We start from the raw sequence: 22,085 nt of genomic DNA on the forward strand, positions 1-22,085 counted from the left end.
AAACATTTTCTCTCGATAAACAGCAACGAGACTTAACAACGGTTTACTACTCGAGGTCAATCTTCGAAATGGGTGCTAGGACCGGCCCCAGCCTCTCCACGTCTCCATTAACGGGCCCACTTACCGCCGAATAAAGACTGATCGAAGGGACGAAACGGTTCGCGCGACGATCGTTGCCCGCCTCCACGACCGCGGTAACGAGCGTATTTTTTATCGCCAACGCCGCCTCGGGATCCTTTGACACGTTCAATTTGTATTTGCACAGGGAGGGAACGGACTCCTCCGATACGGTTGAACGCGGGAACAAGCTCGGTCCGATATCGATGCGTTCGATTCCGACTAACGACACGGCCAAAGTCGTTCTCTAGTCTCGTGACGATGGCTTCGTTTCTGTGTATCGTCGAGAAAGATAGCCGAGAATTTAGGGGATACGGAGTTGTACGAAGTGTGCACGGTGATATCGCGACGGGGATGGTAAATTGGCCGACATTGGAGTAGATTTTTGAACAACCAATAATATTCTCGTTAAATTGGGTTATGCACGAATGCTCGAATGACCTGAAAGATTTTCCTTCAATTATTAGCTCGATTGACCGTATCGATGAAAAATCGAAATTCCAAGTACCTAATTACGACGAATAATAATATTACTGCAATTTCGTCTGCTTTCTGTTGAGCTTCTTTCGAATTCGAGAGAATATTCGCGCGATAGACATGACGACTGATTATCGTAACAATTGTACGGGAAAATTACCTGTGGACATCGGGAAAATTTAATCAAAGGACTCGATCGACTAGGACACGGGACCGGAATACATTTGATGTTCGCCACGCAAACGAGAAACGAGGGAAGGGCAAGTTCCAGGTCCAAGGAGACTTCCGGTTGAAATTCTCGCAGCCATTACCGATCTCTCGGTGCACGACTCGCTGACAGAGACACGTCTATAGAATGTTTCCTTATGCCTTGCAATCGACTACGGAGAAAGCTGCGGGAAGAGATGCTCGCCGAGATTTCCCATGGGCGAACGTGTAACTAATATCTGACGAACAAGTCGCTCGGTAGGCCTTTGACGTACGTTTATTTTGCGCTGCGTCGCGTGTACAGTCGATAATCCCGATTTCAATTGTCAGAAACAACCCGTTAATTAGAAACCGCCAATCAGCTATCCACGAAATACGGTTATTCCTGGACTGAACGATCAGACACACCGTGTAATTTCCCAGATTGCCTTCAAAGTGGCCTGTGATGTTCGCCAAGTTCAATCAGATCATCGTGCAATCCTATTTAATAATTTAATTGATACCATGGAAGAATCTTTACGTGCGACATATCGATTTCGATAATGAGACGTTTCGAATTTCGACAAGTTGAAAAATTTAGAAATTTGAATTAAATGTACTAGAAATAGTGTATCAAATACAAAAATGATATTAATGAAATTTCTTTTCAAATAATTTAATTGAACCTATAAAAAAATTCTTATTTTGTAATTCTTATTATAATCTACTACTATGGGATATTTTCGTTTAGACGGAAGAAAATTTTTGATCTTGAACAATTTAAAACTAGATATAAAAGAATTGAAACTTTCTGAAAAATGAACGAGCTTCCAATTTGCAATGACAAAAGTTACCACGCGATGTCTCTAGTTAGCTCAAAATGAATGAAGCAATATTAATAAAGTTTCGTCATACACGTTGTCCTCTTTCTAATAATTCAATTAGATCTACGAAAGAATCTTCATCTAGATATAAAGAATTATTTTTCTTTATATAAAATACAAATTTTGAACTCACAAAATAATGTTAAATCGTACAATACAATCATATCAGATTTTTCTCAGAGAATATTTGTTTATCAGACAGAAACCTTATTAATGTTCATCGACGAATCTCTAAATCTCTAATAACCAGCTTCCAATTTACATCTTGATCTTGTGAGGGATAACAGGTTGCGAGTAATGAAAAGAGGAAAAACAAGAGAAGCTCGAGTTCGTTTGTAATTCCGCTCGTGAGTCACACATTTCGACTCGTTAGAAAACGAACGTGGACAAATTTGTCGAAGTTTGAAGACAAAGCAAGAGATCGTTGCTGACGACAATCTTTCCTGTTTCTGCCAAAAATCGACGTACGCCACCTAACGAAACTACGTGAACAAGCAATGTCCCACAGACAACAAACTATTTGAAAATTGAGGGAAAAAACTGGCACGTTCCATTGGTCGATTGTACGATTGCTGTTGTACTTTGAACGAGAATTTACGATCATTTTTCGACGTATACATTTTATCTAACTTCAATATTATAAAATTTATTTACTTTTTTCTACCAGGAGATAAAATACGAAGATATTATCCATTGTACGAGGTGTAACAACAAATATCGAATGAATATTAAAGAAATTTACTAGAAATATAAAATGAATAACGAGGGAAGAAATTTATTTTAAAAAAATCGAAAACCATGTAAAAATATATTTGTCCCAATTTACTTTCTTTGCGAATAATACCTCAAAATAAACAAAATCAATGCAACGGATCCGCAAACATCGTTCCCTGCTCATATCGTGAATCATTTCGGTCTCATAAATAGCCACAAGATGATTACTTCCAAAGAGTTTCAAAGAATATAATCAAATATTCCATGCAACACGAAAATAGCACCATTTTCTGGTCGAATATGGATCAAATAAACGATATTCTCGCGTATTCTCCTTCTTCTCCAATGCTTCTTTTCTTTTTATTAACCGATCTATCAAACAAACGTCCACGTTCTATCTGGAATTGTTTCTGAAATGACCGATAGTGAAAAATAATTTCGTGACAAATACTACCATTAGTCATACACGATAGCACGCGAACCACGTTATTAGTACGATGATTATTAGTACGAGTCGTCATTATTCATATACACTTGAACTTTTTTTTTCCACTTCCACGTATTCTATACATATAGCCACGAATCCGCCCTTCGACATATCTGTTTTCGCGCTTCCATTATCCGTTCATCTCGGCCACGTTCACGAATTTTTATTCGCCGCTTGTTTGACTCGTGCTGATTTCAAACCTATTGTCCGTGACATCCCCCCCTATGTCCTTTCGACCAGGTATACGGCAATGAGAGAGAGAAAGAGAAAAGGGAAAAAAGGAGAACAGGTTAGAAGAAAACAAGCCTTTTAAACGCTCTCAACGTGAACACGTCTACAGGGGTGGGCCACGCAAAATCGGCCAGGTAATAAAGAAGACTTCTGTCGACCAATGTAGCTGGCTTCTTGGCTCTTTTCACAAAGTGAGAAAATTCCACTACACAAGTAAGATCTCCTCATTGTCCTCCGAGATTATAGCCTACCACTTTCCGCTCGTTCGACACAGAAAACTCACGACAGGGTGAGACCATTTTTCGAGGTAACGTCATTTGGCGACACCTTGAAGGGAAGATTGAAGCGTTCGTGAAATATTCATGCAGTTTTAAAACATGGGGACCAGAACGGAGATACGATAAGCCTCGACACGAGAGTTTATTACGCTCTGTCGTCGAAATGTAAATTGGATCGTGTCGAGCGAGGGGTATACCGATTTTTGCACCGTTTCAAGGGGAAAAATTGTCCTCGCTGGACGCAATTCTTAGAGGTAGGAAAAAAAAGAAACATAAATTCTAAAGTTTGCCTCCATTTAGTGCATTACACCGACTGCAATTTACGGGATAAAGCCGTAGTAAGAAAAGTAAATGAAGAGAAATCGTCGCGTCAAAATTTCTTTATCTTCTCCGTTTACTAGCGTCCTTTGCACGCTCGCATTTTCCATGCTTTTTCGGACCTCTACCATAAACAGTCAACATCCTAGTTTTCACACAACGGATACAGATGATCATACGGAGATATAACAAAAATCCGAGTTAACGAATCAAATTTTCGATAGTTCGCGTAACGAATTGAAAAACAAACGAAAAGGGATGAATGCTTTCTTCGATTATTTCGAATTTTTTCACTTGCATTCCACGAATAATAGGATAAAATCAATTCGTCCAAATATTCAAATATCGCCTCACAACTTCAAATACATCGGAATTATTATAAATTATTATTGATAATTGTCACGCCACTGTCATTTAACGTTTCATATTCTTCCGACAAATAAAATCGTAATTCGAAAAGTTTATAAATTGTGCGAAAATTCACAAAGAATCGTGTACCGCTCGCGAAAGGAAAAATCTCGGAAGAAAAATGGGTTCGAAAGTTTCGATGGATAAACGCGGACGTACAACGCGAGCTTTCCGCTCCGAAAATTAAAAATCATCGAAACGAGGTCCAAGGAACGGCCATATGTCAGAATATTTGCACGTTCGCGAGTTCTTTCAAAAAGGTTCCTTCAAAACGGATAGGAGAAGAGATCCAGAACCTCTACAAGCATTTTCCCCCTCTTTCATCCCCGTTCGTATTGTACGATGGAGAAGCTCCGTTCGTAAGTTCCGACCAAGTTTCTGCAGCAACAAACAGCAATGGCTCGAAATTCGTATAATACGATCCGAAAGGTATATAACTTTCTTTGGAAACTGAGGGTACAGTTGCTACTATGATTCAGTTGATGCGAAATCCAATGCATTCGGCGCTAACTTCTCGACATTAACAGCAGTATTAATTAGGACACGAGAGAGAGAGGATTTCGTCGATATCACTTTGATGATTTGAAAACATTTTATTTGTTCAACGTACGATTAACGAGAATTCTGCTTTTCGAGAATTGGAATTCACGCGAGATCATTTAATCCCTTTATACCGACGAATGAGATTTGTGGATGAAAAAATAAAAATCACGATTCGGATTAAAGATAAAATTGCGAGAAATCTCATTATTCCACAAACAGCTTCGTCAATCAAATCATAAGATGAGACGCGAATTATCGAATTGAAATACGCATCATTGTAAGAAGAAGGGATAGTTTTTCCAAAGAAACATTCCAAAGACGAGATTCATTCGTTATCGAGGCTGGTGAGCAATTCTAATCGCCATTTCGACATATTTTTTACTATTAATCTCTTTAATCGCCGATATAATTTGCTTGCGTAAATATTTTAGCATGAAAAATTTATCATTTACTGCGTGCCGATGAATTTCTATCTTTTCCACGATTTATATTTACATCCATGGATTTAGTTTATCCATATACGTTCAACAAATTTGATATTTCATTTCATGAAATTGAAACAAGACACGGAAATTTGAGATTTCACGAACCGATTGATTTATACGTTATTAAAATAACGGTGGAGACAAAGCGGGAGACGAAATTCTTCGCCATCGTTAATTAATTTTCAAAATGATCGTTCAAAACTCGATGAACAGAGATCAAGAAAACGGTATGGAATAAAGAAAAGCAGCGAACAGAGGTCTCAGGTGGGCGGCCGTAATGCTTGAATTCTATTCGTAAAACTTTCGGATGAAATCCTTAAGCCTGGAAAAGTCTGAAAATCGACATTGCACGGGTCACGTGCAGCGACTGACCTCGTTCTCTTCTCCAGTCAAGAGAGTCACGTGGCTACTCTATTAATTTCACCGTTCTCAAACCATGATACGTTAGAGGAAGGAAGAAAAATCGCGTTGAATAAAGGAGAGGCCGAAGGACTTTTGCTCGTGGGACAAGACAGTATTCAAAAAGCGCACGTCTTCTCAAAGCAAGGGGCAGAATGGAAAGGAGAAGGAATCATGCGCCATTCCGCCATTGGCAGATTAAAGCGACGTCGTTGGTCTTTGATCTTTGGTAAGAAGCAAGAAAGAGGAAAGGCGAACGTGAAACGGTGAGCTTTTGCGTGTTAAAGGGTAAAACTCTCCGGAGAATGCAGACTCGCTTTCACTGTCAACTCGCGAGTAACGACAATCAAACAAAGGGAAGAAACGAGAAAGAAGAAGAAGAATCAAAGAAAAAGTAGAAGGATAGTAAGGATTAGGCAAAAGAATCAAGAATGCGACACACGCTTTTGTCCGGAAACACTTCGATCAGATTGCTTGGCATTTGTACCAATGATAGAGGAATCTCTCTTTAATATAAAAAAAAAAAAAAAAAAAAAAAAACTCACGAAGATAAAGTAAGATTTCTTCATGATCCTTTCGGTCGTCGATCGGCAAATTCTTCGTCCGTCTTCCGATTTCTAGAGAAGATATCCCGTTTCTACGTGCTCCAAATTCTATTGCGTGCGAGCTATCGTCAAAGATCTTCGACTTGCCACCGCGTACAGGCTGCGCCCTCCAAGGAAGGGCGCATCGAGGAATCGGTTCAACCCTTCTCCAAGGACAGATCACACCGCAGTGTCTCACTTTACAATTACATATATCACACTTGTTTCTCACCCTTCTTCGCGGTGCGGTTTACACATCGCCACAAAAATCGACTATCCACGTGACGATAAATTCGCTCTTGCGACTTTGTTGCCACGATCGCGATCGCGAAAATAAATTCAACCGTAACAAACTGTTGTACGTGCAAAAAAAAAAACGAACTAAATTACACGACGATTTAGAAATATCATAATATAATAACTTATAACACGGACGCGTTACGTTACACGGCACGAATGGATCTCATCGATCTTGGACGATCTAACGAGGGGATGATACGAAAGGGTTAACGCACACGCACGTGTCTACGATCCTGGCCGATGTCGTCGGGCCGAAGTGCGCCGCACGAGTGTCGGCCTTAACGTCTCGAAAGCGCTTGACGTTGGCGCCCGTGCGGCTGGGGTGGGGGCTGGAGGGGTTCGCGGAGAAACACACTGTGCCCTTCTCCCCTCCACGACTAACCAACGCCAACTCCAACCCTCGTGCACCCCCACCGTCAACTCCTCGCTCGCTCTTTTGCTCCATCTCTCTCTCTCCCTCCCTCCCACCGCGTCCACCCTCATCGCTCTCGTTGGGGCCGAGGTTGGAATAAAGTGGTGCCGGAGGGGTGGTTTGGCTGGTCGGGACTAAGAAGGGGTAAGAGCACGGAGAAAGACGGTTTGATCGAAACGATGGACGGTCGGAGGGAGACGGGACCGATGTAAGCCGCGAGGATCACGCGGACCGAATGTCGAATTTGTTTTATACGTGTTGTATCCGTCGATGGCGTGCGATTTTCTTCCGGATGAACGTGTTCGACGATCGCGATTAGCGTTCAGATTTTTTTCAGAAAAATTTGTTCAAAATATTTGAAAAGATAATTATTTTTATACGTATATCGAGAGAGCGAAGATTTAATCAAAGAGAGTCAAAGTACACGAGGTTAAACAAGTTGTTCCGGGATTTGCGGGACTCGATATTGACATTACTGACAGGTGGATGAGAAAAAAAAAAAAAAGGGCTGTAAATATCAGCAGAACGATGCACGCGCGGTTTGCGGGCAGAAATTTTATAGATCGACGAATCTTCTGATTTACCAAAGGAAATATCTTTTGTGAAACGTCCCGAGGAAAGATGGATTCCGGGTGACGGAGATTGAGGCGGACTCAATGGAGATTTATCGATATTGAAAATCCATACTGGTTACGGGTATGGTAAGGGATGAGAAGGGAGGAAACGGTGGTAGAAAAATAATTGTCATTATTTGAAAGATTGTCAATCGCGTCAAAAAATCGGTCTGTTCGGAAATGATTACTGTCGCGTGTAGGCCGACGGATTCGTACGTTGTTTGACGAACGTTAATCGAAACGTTGACCCGATTCGTGTGTGCGTAGTTGCGTGTATGCATGTTGAATCAAACGTCTATTTGCCGTGCGTGCACGTTGCGTACATGAGAAATGATGCGTGCGACCCGCAGCCACCGGTGTTCAATACGAATAACTGTACAAATTGTTAAATATTTTTGTTCCCTCTTTTTTTCCCCTCTTTTCCCCTTTTCGAAAAATATATTCGATATAATGCAGAATACGAATTGGAAACGAATCGAGTCATCTTCCTGTTACCCGGGCCGGGATAAAGTTTTATCCTTTTTTTTTTATCGAGTTTAAATGTCAATGTATGGATTTACCAGAGTTCATCCCGCGTTTCCGGAAGATCATCTCTCACTGTGGGTTTCATTTGTCAAAGAAGAGATAAAATAGATTGATCAACGATTGAAACAACAGGGAGGGTGTATCGTTGGTCCGAAACGATTTTTATTCACTACCGCGATTGTTTTATGTTTAGTTTCAATATGGTCTGGATAAATTGTCCCGTTGATGAATTTGTGAACGGGGATGAGGATATTGAATGTAAATTTCTGATACCAAATAAATATTTAACAAAAATATGGCTCGGTCGAGTTCAGCTGCGCATACGATCAATTTTTCAACATCGGAAAAATAAAATAACATTTCAGCAACCTATTAATGCATCAAATAAGTCGATGCAATAAGATGCAAAAGTACGAAACTTGAGTGTGTCGAACAAGAATCCCCTTATAAACAACTTTAAAAAAGTTAATACCTCACTTTCAAAGACTTCCTCTCCGAACAACAAGATATAAAAAAAGATCTATCGATTCACGAGCTCGAGAATCCTTAAAGAAAAAAACTGTATCGAACGGTTAAATTAAGAAACGAAAGATATTTCGATCATTTCCATAACTCTATTCTCGTATTTCTGTCGCAAAGTGAACTGCATATTGTTCGAAAAGTGAAAAAAAGAGGAAATAGAAACTATCTCGATCGTATCGATGTTTGAAAACCGCATTGAATCGATGGATATAACGCATGCTCGAATTTCCGCAGGACGTGTGCTCGATACAAGACAAGGTCGCGCACGACATACCGGTAGACAAGATCCCGTATACCACTTTGGATAAGCTGTATTCGGACGATCGCCATTTTAGATAAACGATATCCGGATAAACTGGATCCCCCAGCATCTTAAATCGAACGTGCACTCTTCGCGCGTTTCGCGTTCTTTCGTGACTTTCTCTTATTATCCAGCCACGAATGAAAGTCACGCAAGAAATGTGAAAAAGTCGATCTCTCCGCTACCGATAAGAAAAATCTTTTCCTTTATCTTTGCTGCGAATTTACAGCGTTGAAAACGATGATAGAATTTAATCATCCATTCGATATTTGATCCCTATGGTGGTGTAATCGCGTTAATTTATGGACAGCTCCATAATAGCGTGATGATTATTTGATAATATAACCGAACGATCAATCAATAAATTATAATTAAATATTAACTTTTGATATATGTAATTAACTGCACTCGGCATCTGTACTATTTATGCTCGATCCATTCCAACCACTTCACCGTTTATTAATATTCTCGAATTATTGATATATATGTGCATCCAAGATCTTCCAACGTAATTTATATTTGGATTATGAATCTAATTTCCGACGATTCCTTTCCAATTATCGATGTCGTAACAAAGTTACATTTTTTTGTCTAATCTATATCTTTGTCTCGTATTTTGAAATTAAATTATACATATTATAACGTTTCGACTAATTATTCTGTTATCTTTATTTTTAATATTCGTTGTTCCTAAATAAATTACACGGAAAAGAGATCATAATAATATCGAAATGGTATTGAAACTCATCGATGAAAAGCATAAACCTTAACTGTTTAAAGTCTTTGACATCCCCTTCGATACGAAATCCCCCGGCTTTCCCTCTTCAGGATAGAATAAACGATTGGCGCACGCTAAAGGCCTCGCCAATCTCGTATAAAATCCTCTTTCTTTTTCCGCTATATTTATTTTGATGAATGCATTTAAAGGATATAGAGGGGAAAAATAGAATCAAGGAAAAAATAAGAATAGAATAAAAAAAAAATGGAATGAAGAGAATATCAAACAGGATAAAATTCTCGCGTTAAAAGTGCTTCAAGTTTATTATTTCGAGGTAAAAAAGTTTTCTATTAATATGCGAAGAGAGCAAGGAAAGAAGAGAGCGGGGAGGAAAATCAGAAACTTTCTAAGTAACTCCAATTACCGAATAAAAAGAATAAAAAAAAAAAAATTCATTATATCGGCTTCCATCGTTGCAAACATTTAATATCCAAGTCAACGCGCGACCGCCTTTCTTTTTCCAGCGAAAAAATTACCTGTTCCGAGAATGATGCGTGTAACTTACATATTCGTAACGTACAATCATTAAAGTTAACACACGTTGTGTTCGTACAAATTACACGGACGGAATAATTGAACGAAAATGAAGAAACATCGTGTACATTAATCACAACTTCGGTCGATCCAGTTTAAAATCCAAGCAATTTCGGTTAGCAAACGTAAAGTTATTCGCGTAATCTCTTGGAATGAATTCAAAGAATAAATGAGAAATCTCGTGCAGGAACGATGTGACGAAATATAACGCAAAACGAAACGAAATATACAAAACAAATAAATGTGTTTGAGGGGAAAAAAAAAAGGAAAAAACGAAGAAACAGGGAGGGAAGGATGGAAAGAATGGAAAAAGATAAGTGTACGCTGTTTTCTGTGCAAATGATCCGATGCGCGACTCAACTCGCAGAAAGCATAGTGAACGCAAATAAAAATGTCCACGCACGCTCTAAGCGTGAAATCGATTTCTATCCGAGAGTGTGAACAATGTAAATTCTACCTGCTTGACTGCTAGCTCATCTGTAACGTCGCGTATATTTTGTTCATTCTGTCCGTTTTTCTCGATTCCATCTCGCCTCGCGATAGACGAACAGTACACGCAGTGTCTGGTTTGTTTCATGGCTCACCAGGTGCGCCAAAGCTACCCCCAATCTCCTTCCTCTTCCTTCCTGTATCGTGTTTAGAGAAATAGATTTACGAATACAATGTCTGTATTGTGTGTATATCTTTGCGATAAAATTGTCATAATTTTGGAGACGAAAAATCTATGAAAATAAATACAATCGATATGATATTTAATGATTAAAAAATTGATAATTAGACGAAATATTCCAAGTTCTGGTTAGAATTCCGAATTAAAATAACGCGATAAAGAAGTCGAAGCGTGTGTCTCTATAAATATCGCGTACAATGAAGTTATTATATTCGAGGAGCACGACGAACAAGACTCGGCCGACTTTCTGACGAACCACAATTGCAGACGCAAAGATTCTTAAGTTTCTGCTTCAATTGTACTTTTCTTTTTATGCGCATTAGTCGTGACGCTTAGTCGTTATATAAGCTCGTTCTATTCTCTTTTACACGTTCAAGGACATCGAAAGATATCTCGTTAAATAATATAAAAGTAATTTCCTCGAATATCTCCCGAAATAAATCATTCTGATCACCGTTAAATACTCGATCACCAAGTTAAATACGTTCTCGTCTCGACATAGCTCGAACATCGATTTACGGAATATAATCTGCGATTCTGCCGTCACGCACGTATTCGCCACCGTTCAAAATACCATCGGATTCGTGGGCGATAGAATTGTTACGTTCGAATATATAAGATTCCGCCAGCCACCAATAATAAAACCGTTCGTATTTCCGCGTCGTATTTCCGCGTCGTCTCTCGCGAAGAAATCCATCGACGATTTCTTTCCTCGTGTCCTCATCCTCGTGTTTCGTCGTCTGTCGGCAACGGAATCGTCGCGGGTGAGAATTGATTGTCCTTGTTCCGTGGAAATTGATGTTGTCAAGCGATGTAGACGATGTGGAAAAATTCGCGATTCGCGTACGCAACGCAGTTCGCGCCTCGATTTGACTTGTGCCGCGCGGATCCGCGGTTGCACGCGAATTTCGTGACAAATTGGGCGGTCGTATCCGTGATTTTAAAATGCAGCTGTTCGCGTACACGTGCGCGGCATAAAACGTTATAATACACAGGGAGGACAAGAACGCGTCTTCGTTCGCGCGGCTTCGTTGCACGAGTTTGGCCGCTTGTACACGCTTGGCGCGTGTCACGTTCCGTACGTGAGAGTCGCGGTGTGTGTCACGCGCGCGGCTGGTGGCGTACAGCCGTGTGTGGATATAAGGAGATGAGGTCTATTGTTCATTGTGCCTCGCTGGCAGAACGCTCGAGCTTTCACGTAAACGGCCAGCTTGCTCGAGTAAGTGAATTTCCGCAGGTGATTTCGTTCGCCGCAACAGCTATAAAGATACAGTCTGATTCTGGCTCGGAACAGACGTGCGCCAGACATGCGTTTTGTAAGAGAACGAATGAGAGATAGAGGAGAGAGGATTACGATTGACTTAGGGTGAAATTGGAGCAGGTTAAATGGTGCGCTTAACGCGTTGAATTTTACATATATTTATATCTTATTCGAAACTCTTATCCGTTAATGGTGAAGTGTAATCATTTATTTCGAAAGACGTACATATTATAATAAATGCGTATCATATTAGAACAAAATTGTTTGAAATTATTTTAACCGTGAATTTAATATTTTATTATTAATTTAATATTTATTGCAACGTTAAGAGATATCTATTATCGAAAATTTGATGAACGCGAATGTATGTTCAATTTAAATGCCGAATTAATTTCAATATTCCTGCTCGTTTAATACGAAAGAAAAGGTAATCCATGATAAATTTTTGGAGTAGTTTAGAGACTGTATAATTTTCTTGAAAACTTTGAGATCAATGGAATTATTGTAATTATAAATTAGAACGACTATTATTACAAAAAAAAAACGATAAAAAAAACGCTAGCGAATATTAAGCGAAAACTGAGCAAAAAAAAGAAGATATAAAACGGTTTCCAGGGCACATCCCGGAAACGTCGGTGTTCCGGTTTGGCGCGCGTTTACCTTCCTCGAGGAAAACGATGAAAACGATGACGCCAGACTATAAGCGAACACTAGAATTTTTCCCATCTATGGAAATATGCTTCGTAACGAGAAAAACTTGAGAAACTTTTTTTTTTATTCGATAACAAAATCTTTCTTTTCTTTCATAATCAATGATGAAGTCTTTGTCTTGATGGAAACGCGAACAAGAACAATTTTTAAATGAAACGAAGAATAATCGAAAATCGAGAAGATCGTAAAATAGTTAATTTTAACATGCTAACTGTGTATGTTCGTGCAAATTCATATTTTTATACATATTGATAAAAAAAAATCATATCTCTAGTAAAAATATGTACGTCCATTATCTTCCAAATGCTGCTACACGTATTTTACATTTGATATTTTATATTGATATTTTCGCATCGCGTTCACCCTTTTACATTTTCATATTTATACTTGTCATAATTAAACACATAAATATCCTTACTGATAACACATTATGTCACAACGTGTAAATCGAATCTTTATAAAATTCGAATAATCAAAGTCGAACAACCACTATGAAATTTATAAACGAAGCCAAAGATCCGAATAATAACTACGATAATAAAAAATTAATAAATCTCCGAATACTAAATACAATTATGCACTAATCGAATTTCAATTATCCAAACCTATTTTCAATCGTTCAAGATGTATACAAGGGTTGGAGAGTAGGAGAAGATACAAAGAAAAACAGAGAGAATCTTGAGATAAATATAGGAAAAATGGGATAACGGATAACGGATTAATCAAAAGCCGATCTACCGATTATTTTTCCGGGGTTAAAGACCTGACCGATCTCGAAATTCTTTCTTCGTTAGTAAAGTCTATAATAAAGGATGTCATTTTTGCATTGAAAGCGTTTACTGTAGCCACGGCTAGTCTTTCTGAAAGGCTGAGACCCACTTACGTGGTGAGACCCTTGAATTCGCTAATTAACGCGGCTGACTCATGATGTCACTCGTCAGGTATACACTCTTGTAAAGGTCACGTCCAGTAGTGTGAAATACTTGACCGACACTGTGTTCCTGCATTATTCTCGGGGCCCACAAGCTTTTTCCTCGCGCTGTTTCCGGAATATTCTGTCGCGTTTCAGAGGGAGATACGGAAAGAGAGAAAGAGAGAGAGAGAGAGAAAGTTAGTAAAGCACAGTAGCGCAGGCTACAATCGCAAAGTACACAACCGTGCGCCAAGAAACTCGAGACACAGTCATATTTCTGGTTTGTGCCCGACTCGAGTGCTTAGGCGTTCACTTAATTCGTTCATGCTCTCCACCTAAGCGCTGATATCCTCTAAAAATCATCCACGCCACGCCTTGGAGTTTGCCACGAGCACCTTGTACAACTATGATACTTTTAGAACGAAGTGTACTGCGGCGAAGTGTACTCGGGAAAATACATTGTGTTAATGAATTATACGACGAATAAGTTATCATTTAGAACAAAGACTTTTCATCGAGAAATTGTATAATTTTCATTGTGTATCGAGGATTATCGTTGATATCACGATATTCAAATTAGTGATTCAGTTCGAATACGAAATGATTTTATTTTATCACGAAAGTACGATATTTTCCTTTTAACGAAAGAAAATTCAACAAGATTGTTTTTCGATTTATTTTTATCGTTTCCGTTGCGAATTCAGAATTACACGGGGAGCAACAACACCCGGGAAAGAAAGTTCAGAAAACATCGGCGATACACTAGACCAAGACTAATTCGAACTTTTCCCCCAGAAGTTCTAGATGACAAATTATTCCCGGCAAAAATAGAGTACCGTTTGAGATTCAACGAGAAATTTTATCACGTTACGTAAGTGCTGTCCACGCACGCGTTTGGCCCACCGCATGTGAGGGTAGGGAGTCAGGAGACAGGTGTATATACAACAGGGGTGGATGAAAAATGAAAGCTTTAACGATGACGCAGAAACGTCCTAACGTGCAAATGAATTTGCAACGATGTAATAGCCAATAATGTCACGCGCAAACATCATTATTTCGCGCTGCATTTGTCGTTGTGCGACACTTTATGGAAGAGTTATACAAATATTTTTGCTTCAAATGAAAATTAATGTTTTCTGTTAACGTTTCGACGTTCATCGAACACAACCACTTTTTCCTTTTTCGTTTTTCGAACGATAAATTTACTATTTATTGGTGAAACCCGTTTATTGAATTAAACATTAGTAATATATCACAGCATTCGAAAATAAATCCGTATAAATTCCTTTATCATCGAATCATTCCCGTTCGCGTTTCCTTACTGAAGTTTCCAATTGTGCAAGGAATGGACTCGATTCTAACGCGAAATGACGTCCGATATAAACCTCGCTACAGGAATTTCATCCAAAATCCGGAAGATAGTTTCAAAGTTAAATTAATTTTAATACAAATTCTGCGATGTTGTGCAACATAATTTAATCAGGTAATTTATCAGAAACTTTTGTCAAGTATCATAGGTATTGTTTGTACCTAACGTTAATTATACATCTTGTAACGTTCAACTTTCTTTCTTTGCGTTTCTTCAACGTGCACGCAGCGAAGGCAATTTTATTATCAAAGATCTTTCAAAGAGGATATTTAATTTTGTGGAAAATTGAAACCAGTTAATCGGTTCCTCTTTCTTTCGACCGCGATTTCTTTTATTTTTTAACGAACTTTGCCAACAAAGATTCATAATCTTCGCTTCGCCACGAAAAATAAAAATTCAACTTGAGAAATTTGAAAAATAAAATATCGTGATGCTTGTCTATTCTTGGATAAACGAGAATTTATTTCGACAAAACGTTGGCAAAAGTCAAAGCACGAAGCAATCACGACGATACGATGATTGAATCGATTGAATCGAGTTTCGAACTGACAGTAATCATACGTGTAATTTCACTTTCGTAAATGAGTTGAAGATTGAGTTATATCGGTAAATCGTCGTCCGATCGTATGACTCGTTCTCCGAATACGTATTTCGTTTTGAATCGATAATATTTCCTTAATTGATACAGTATCGCGTTATCACGAACTTTTGTACAGTTACTGTGCCACAAAGTGCGAATCATCATTGGTTTTCATTAAATTCGAAGCGTACGACTCGAGTAAAAATAAAATTCTAAAAAGAAGACTAAAATTTTTCTTCAAAATAATTAAAAAAAAAACGAAAAAATAAATTTGTTAAAACATCAATGGCAAAAATCATCGAATAATTAAAAATAAACACGGAATATTCAAGGAAATAACGAATATAAAAGGACGGTGAAATTTGATCGTAGACATGGCCGAAACGACGGGCGATCGCGGTGGTAAAATCACTTGGCTATTTCGAAACGAAAACTGGCCATGCCGCAGAGCAGTTTTCGGGTTAAAGATCTCGTTGGAACCGTGGCAAAAAGTCGTAGTGAGTGGTGGATCGATGCCACAGCAGCGACAGCGTGGCTCCAGCCAGCAGACGTCGTCGTCCTTCCGTACTACCGCATATATACACCCGTACACACCCCCATACCTCCCCTATCCACCCCATTACCATTCCCATTCCAACGATCTCCTCATCTCCATCGCCATCTACGCTCATCCCCCTTTTACGTTCCACTCCTTTACCTCCGGGCTTTGAGGGCGTCCTCGTCGTTCTATCTTTCTTTCTCTCTCTCTCTTTCTTTCTCTCCCTCTCCCTTATCTTTTTTCCTTTTTTAACCCCTTCCAACCCCCAACCATCTCATCGTTCGCCCGTGGGCGCTCTAATACGACTACGAAGCGCCACGACTGTACTTATGAGAATGTAACCCACATTTCGACCTAACGTTACTTCCGGTTTGCTCGGGAAACGTATTGTGAGTTATGCTCAATGCCGTTTCGATATCTGTCACCGCTAATGGCATTAGAGAACCCGTTGCAATAGTCTAGGGAGAAAGTTTTCGAGGAATCGAGAAAGGGGGGAAAAAAATTGGGGTGAAAAATAATGAATGAATATATCATCGCGAATATCGTAGAAAAATCGAATATAGGTGATGGATCGTTTTGTCTTTTTTGATAATATTTTCATTCGATATCACGAGTTATTATTGTCGCCTCGATACGCGAATTAATGATATTCATCGTCGACGCGTCTTAGTGGTGAAGTTTCAAAGGAAACGACGCGACTCCGGAATGCGCGACGATTTCGCAACATCGTCCCGCAGTTCTGTAATCCGATCTACATTAGCTCGATGTCTATACGGTCGCTGCTTAATTTTGCGACACGTAAACGTGCTTCAGCTCGGAGTGATGGCACCGAATACCATTCGAAATTTCATCTATCCTTGGCTACTCTATTACGACTGTATCACGAAGTAGACGCGCATTGGGAATAAAGACACAATCTACATTCTGGAATGTTACATCCTTCTCTCGCACGCGTAAATATACTATCTTATAAGACAATTTCAATATTATATATAATGATTGACGAAGGAGAATCTAAATAGTATCGGTACGAAAAAAAAATTAACTTTGCAAATTTTTGTTCAAAATTCGAGAACGATTTTAAGGAAATAAGAAAAGTTTAATAATAGTATTGAAGAGAATCTAGCACAACACGTGACCTTCGTACGTTCGCACGACAAATAAAATCTCGATAAGATGACTCTCTGGCAATATATCGGCAATCCATTTCTTAAATCTACGTGATTTGTTCCACGAAAGAATACAACCTAATAACAGGGGCATTTATCGAAGAATGCGGTTCCCGAGGATCTTGTCTCTTCGTTTCTACCCGACCTATTCACGTCTATCACCACTCTTATGTTCCTACCCTTTTGTAACCAGCGTTCGTGTCGCCCACCCCTGCGTAATGCGGTCATAGTACGTGTTAGGTATTATTCCTTGGAGAAAAATGTAACCCACATTCTGTCAGAACGTTATTTCAGAGATCACTAATATTGAATGTTAGGAAAAAAAATAAGATTCGAGTATTTTGACTGTAATGAGAAAAAAATGTCTTCTGAATACGTAACGAGACAATGATTAATTAATTAAAATCTTTTACTCGTAAAAGAAAATACATTATAACATATACATTCGAACGAACGAAGAGATTATACATTCGAGGACAACGAGCGCTAATTAGAACCAATCTCGTATCAACACAGAGATTTCTCATATCTTGATCCTAGATCGCCAAGTGTATTTTTCCATGTAAAAAAGTATTTAATCAAAGAAGAGAAAGAGAAAAGGAATTGTAAAAAGCTTCGAACGAAGAAAAATCCCAAAGCTCGTTTCACGTGCTTCGTTTAAAAGTCCTAGCAGCTTTAGGCGACGTTTGCACTGCTGCAATATTTTTTGGAAATTCTTTATCAGAAACCCTCTTTGAAGTTTAACGAATCTAAGAAGAAGAGAAAAAAAGAAACTAAGAAGAAGAGATCTTTAAGATTATCGATCCTTCGCGCAACTGAAAACTTTTTACGTAGCTACCCTAAAGATTATCAAATTTCCTGACTCACAAGGGATAATATTCGGTTATGAATCCATCGAGAATCTGCAGTACTCGCGAAGCTCGAATCTTTCAAACTATGCCTCCAAGTTATCCCTCTCGAATTATGGAACAAAGTTATCACAAGCCAAAGTTCTCGCGTCACGGCGATGCAAAGGAACCTTTAAGTTACCATAGATGCAAAAAGAACTGCTTAAAAACAGTAAGATTTCTGATATCATCAATAAAAAAAAATCATTAATGTTAGCTTTTACTGTAACAATTATCATTATGCAACCGTAATATTTTTTTCTTTTTTTAACGACGCAATATGCGTACATATAAAACAATTTGGATCTTATTTATCTTGTAATAATAACAACTCGCCAAATATTCCAAGAGAACGTAATACAATGCAAAAAACGCGAGAGGAGCTGTAACAATATTATCTTTCATTCCTCGCTCTGACATAAATATAATAAATAATTCTATGGGATATTTTCGCCCGAACTTGATTCGATAAAGTAAAATAATCTTTCTTTTTTTTTTATTGCATATCTTTAAGAATAGCAAATAATTTATAATTAATTACCGAATCTACTAGATAATAACTCCTATAGTTAAGAATATTCTTCGTTAATCTTCCACGACGAGAAATTTTGATCTTCGCGTTAATTCTTATATCAACTTTTTTCGTTTTGTTCGTTTCGTTTCACCAACAATCCGTTTCGAGATGAATAAAAAATTTTACGAGATAGATTAATCGTTTTATATTTGTTAAAAAAAAATAGTTTTCTAATCACTCTAAATATTCCGATCGCGATCAAAAAAATAGATATTGATTCTCTAACTTTTCTTCTTATATTATTTTAAATTTTCGTGCAAAAAATATCAAAGATTTATCGAACGATGAAATTAATTATCATTTCTTTTCAATCAGGAAATAGATCCGGTAAAAATTTCAGGCTACAAAATGTTCATCTATCGGTTTGTTCCTTTAAAATAATAAATGGAAACGAGATTTAAAGAATACGAAGAAGGTAAAAGGACGAGCAGCAAATAGAAATCCCACGGTAATCTTAGCATGTTCTAGCTCAGTGACGTTATCTAACTGAATCGCTATTTCGCGCCTCGCTCTTGGATAATTTATTATTGCAGCACCTGTATAGCACGTGCTATCGATCGTCGTCGCTGCATTTAACGTACGGTCAAAGCTATCCTTTTTTTTTCTCGATTTAACACCATCGATCCCCTCGTTGACGTTCGATCTGTCGCATTTCTTTCGAATCTCCGTTCTTTTTCCTTTTACTTTTACATCTTTTTTACTTTCTAATTTTTCTACGAATCGACATGTATTTTTACTGAAAAGAATTTGAAAAACAGTGTCACAAAAAATTTCACGCGATCTATTTGAAAGGAATATCGAGATGCGAGGGAATTTTGGTAGGAAATTTATTGAAATAATGCGAAAAAATACAAAACACGCATTTATCTTTAAGCATTAGTTTTAAGAGAAATAAATTATACAAAAGCGTGTCAACAGGGAAGGTTACTTTAATTGCCCGAGAAACTTGAATTCACGGCAAAGTTGAAGATAAAATTACGCGAAAAATTCGTACGATAACTTCTATACAATTCTATATTGAATAAAATTTGAATCGAGAATCGAAAATATTCGTACTATTTTGATTCCTATCATTTTACCATTTTCGCGATACCTACTCATCGTTTTGAGAATCAACTCTTACTTTCTCCCCATTACCATCATGAACCACTTTTCCTTTCCTTTTCATTCCCTTTCTTCCATCTTTTCCTCTTTTCCTTTTACATAGTTACTCCATAAAGCACGCGAAAGAGTTAAATCGTTCCACGGTTCTATTTCGTCGCAATCACAGGCACGAATGCCTACGGTCCTTTTACACGAATATTTTAATGAATGCGGCTCCTCTGATGCGCGGGACCGCTTACTATTCTTCCCACAATGCTTTCCCTCTTCTCACTCCTATCTCACTTCGTCTACCACGCTTATTTTTCCATTTTTCGAGAAAGATAGAACAGTAAACGCGCAAAGGAATAAAGAACGAAAGACAAATGGATAAAAAAAAGTGGAGAACTGGCAACGATTCTTTCAGGCCCACAGGCTGAAAGGTTAAAAAGCACAAAACCAAAAACTCGATAGATGTACAAGTATCTGTGTGAACATCTGTCACCGATAGAAGCTAAAACGAGAAGATAGAACGCGTAGAACGAGATTAAAGAATCTCGTTGCATCGTGGATCGTTTCTTTTTTATATTGCGTCATACTTTTCCCCTTTCTTCCTTCGTCCCTCTTTTCGTATATTTTTTCCTATTTCTATTCGCAAATCCTTCGAAAAAATCGAACAGACGACTCAAGAACCAAGATTTATTCATTATTCGACAAAGTATATAGTAATAGCGAACATTTAAAAAGTTTTTCGCGGTTGAATCACGTAATGTAAGAAGGAATTTTCGTGCATCTTCGTAGAGGCAATGTTACAAGATCTACTAGAAGAGAAACTACTTGTAGAATTCTGATTCCGGAAATTATGTAACCAGCGTTTCGCTTCATTTCAAGACACCGGGAATTTTATACGATGCGAACTTGTCCCATTGGAATATTCGTGTACGCTCGACCTGCTACCAACTTCTCATCGACATCGATAGGAATGTTTAAAGCGACAAACTTTCATGGTATAAATTGCATACGAAAACACAATCAGAATTGAATCGACTCGAAATTTTTAATAAATCGTAAAACGGACTGCGAATTTTTATCGAAATTTCTATTTTCCGTTTATTTTCTATTCTTTCGTTTTATTGCGCAATTACGAAATGAATAATAATCATTTGGCGAGTGGACAAAAATCAAAGAAACAAGCCTGAAGGAAAATAGAGGATTTCACCAAGTAATTGTCAACCTTTCATCTTCGACTAATCTCGAGGAGGTCTCATCGTCAGACGTTGAGTACGATTCAGACATCACCCACGTTCGCTTTCGTTTATTTTCGTTCGGCAATTGTGCTCGTACAACAATACAGAAATCACTGTCGTCTACAGCGTAAGACGAGAAGAACGTGTGAGAGGAGGACATGTCGATTAGAACAAAATCGAATACGCAACCCTTCCCATTGGTGCGAAAGGATAAGCACTATTGTTAAATCTCGACAGCTCTTGGTTGAGTGTTGGCCTGGGCCGGAAATAACGACAGAAGTGTCAAAATTCAAAGCTTTAGAATGGGGAGCATAATAGCACAATGGTGGAAAGTGAGCGTGCCTTTGTACCAAGTAGTTGGAAACCTTCAATTTTTATCGGACGAACAAAAGGATCTATCGAATTCCTTCGAAGCGTAATTATATGTTTAACGTATTAATTTTAAGATTTACATAATTTGGAAAAATGATGATTTAACGTTAAAAAAAAAAGAGAAAAAAATCTTAGTAGTTACAATAATTCAAAAATTTAAAGTAGAATAAAACTGTTTCACTTCGTGTGTTGCTCAAAAAGAATTCTGACAACGCGATATATGATTTCGAGGAAGACCATTTAAAGAATATTGTTATCTGATTATTCGAGTGAGTAGTTCATTCGTCAACCGAGTCCAGAGATCCATTAGACAGTTGCAATGATTCACAGTTTCAGACAATAATACTTGGCAACCCCTTTCAGTGAGATGTTACGAATGGAACATTTAATCGAAACGATTCCTATAGGTGCGTAATATGTCTATGTCTAACATAACAATGTAGTACGAGTCATGGAAACCTTCTATGCATATCGAATACATACTTCGAGTTGAAACTACAAAGCTCGACTAAAAGATATCGATGATACATTTTAACAAACAGAAAATGTTTTATGAAACATACATCCAGTTAAAAAGATTTTTATCTATATGCTTCTTTTATAGAAGAAATAGTATT

General features: G+C 38.1%; 1 protein-coding gene across 6 annotated transcripts in view; it reads right to left on the bottom strand.

The window, feature by feature from the left end:
* The window catches only part of LOC410696 (protein madd-4), a 186,238-nt gene extending 179,544 nt beyond the window's left edge, over window positions 1-6,694 (bottom strand). For 5 of the 6 annotated variants that reach the window (XM_026440578.1, XM_026440597.1, XM_026440582.1 and 2 more), the window contains exon 1: window positions 6,073-6,693. In XM_026440578.1, coding sequence (XP_026296363.1) covers window positions 6,073-6,096 — 24 coding nt within the window. In that variant the 5' untranslated portion in view covers window positions 6,097-6,693. Of the gene's footprint in view, window positions 1-6,072 lie in introns of all 6 variants that reach the window. The other variant, XM_026440580.1, reaches the window with a different exon arrangement.
* Between the last annotated feature and the right edge of the window lie 15,391 nt (window positions 6,695-22,085).

Source organism: Apis mellifera, linkage group LG1 (assembly GCF_003254395.2).
Source record: "Apis mellifera strain DH4 linkage group LG1, Amel_HAv3.1, whole genome shotgun sequence".
Lineage (NCBI taxonomy): Eukaryota > Metazoa > Arthropoda > Insecta > Hymenoptera > Apidae > Apis > Apis mellifera.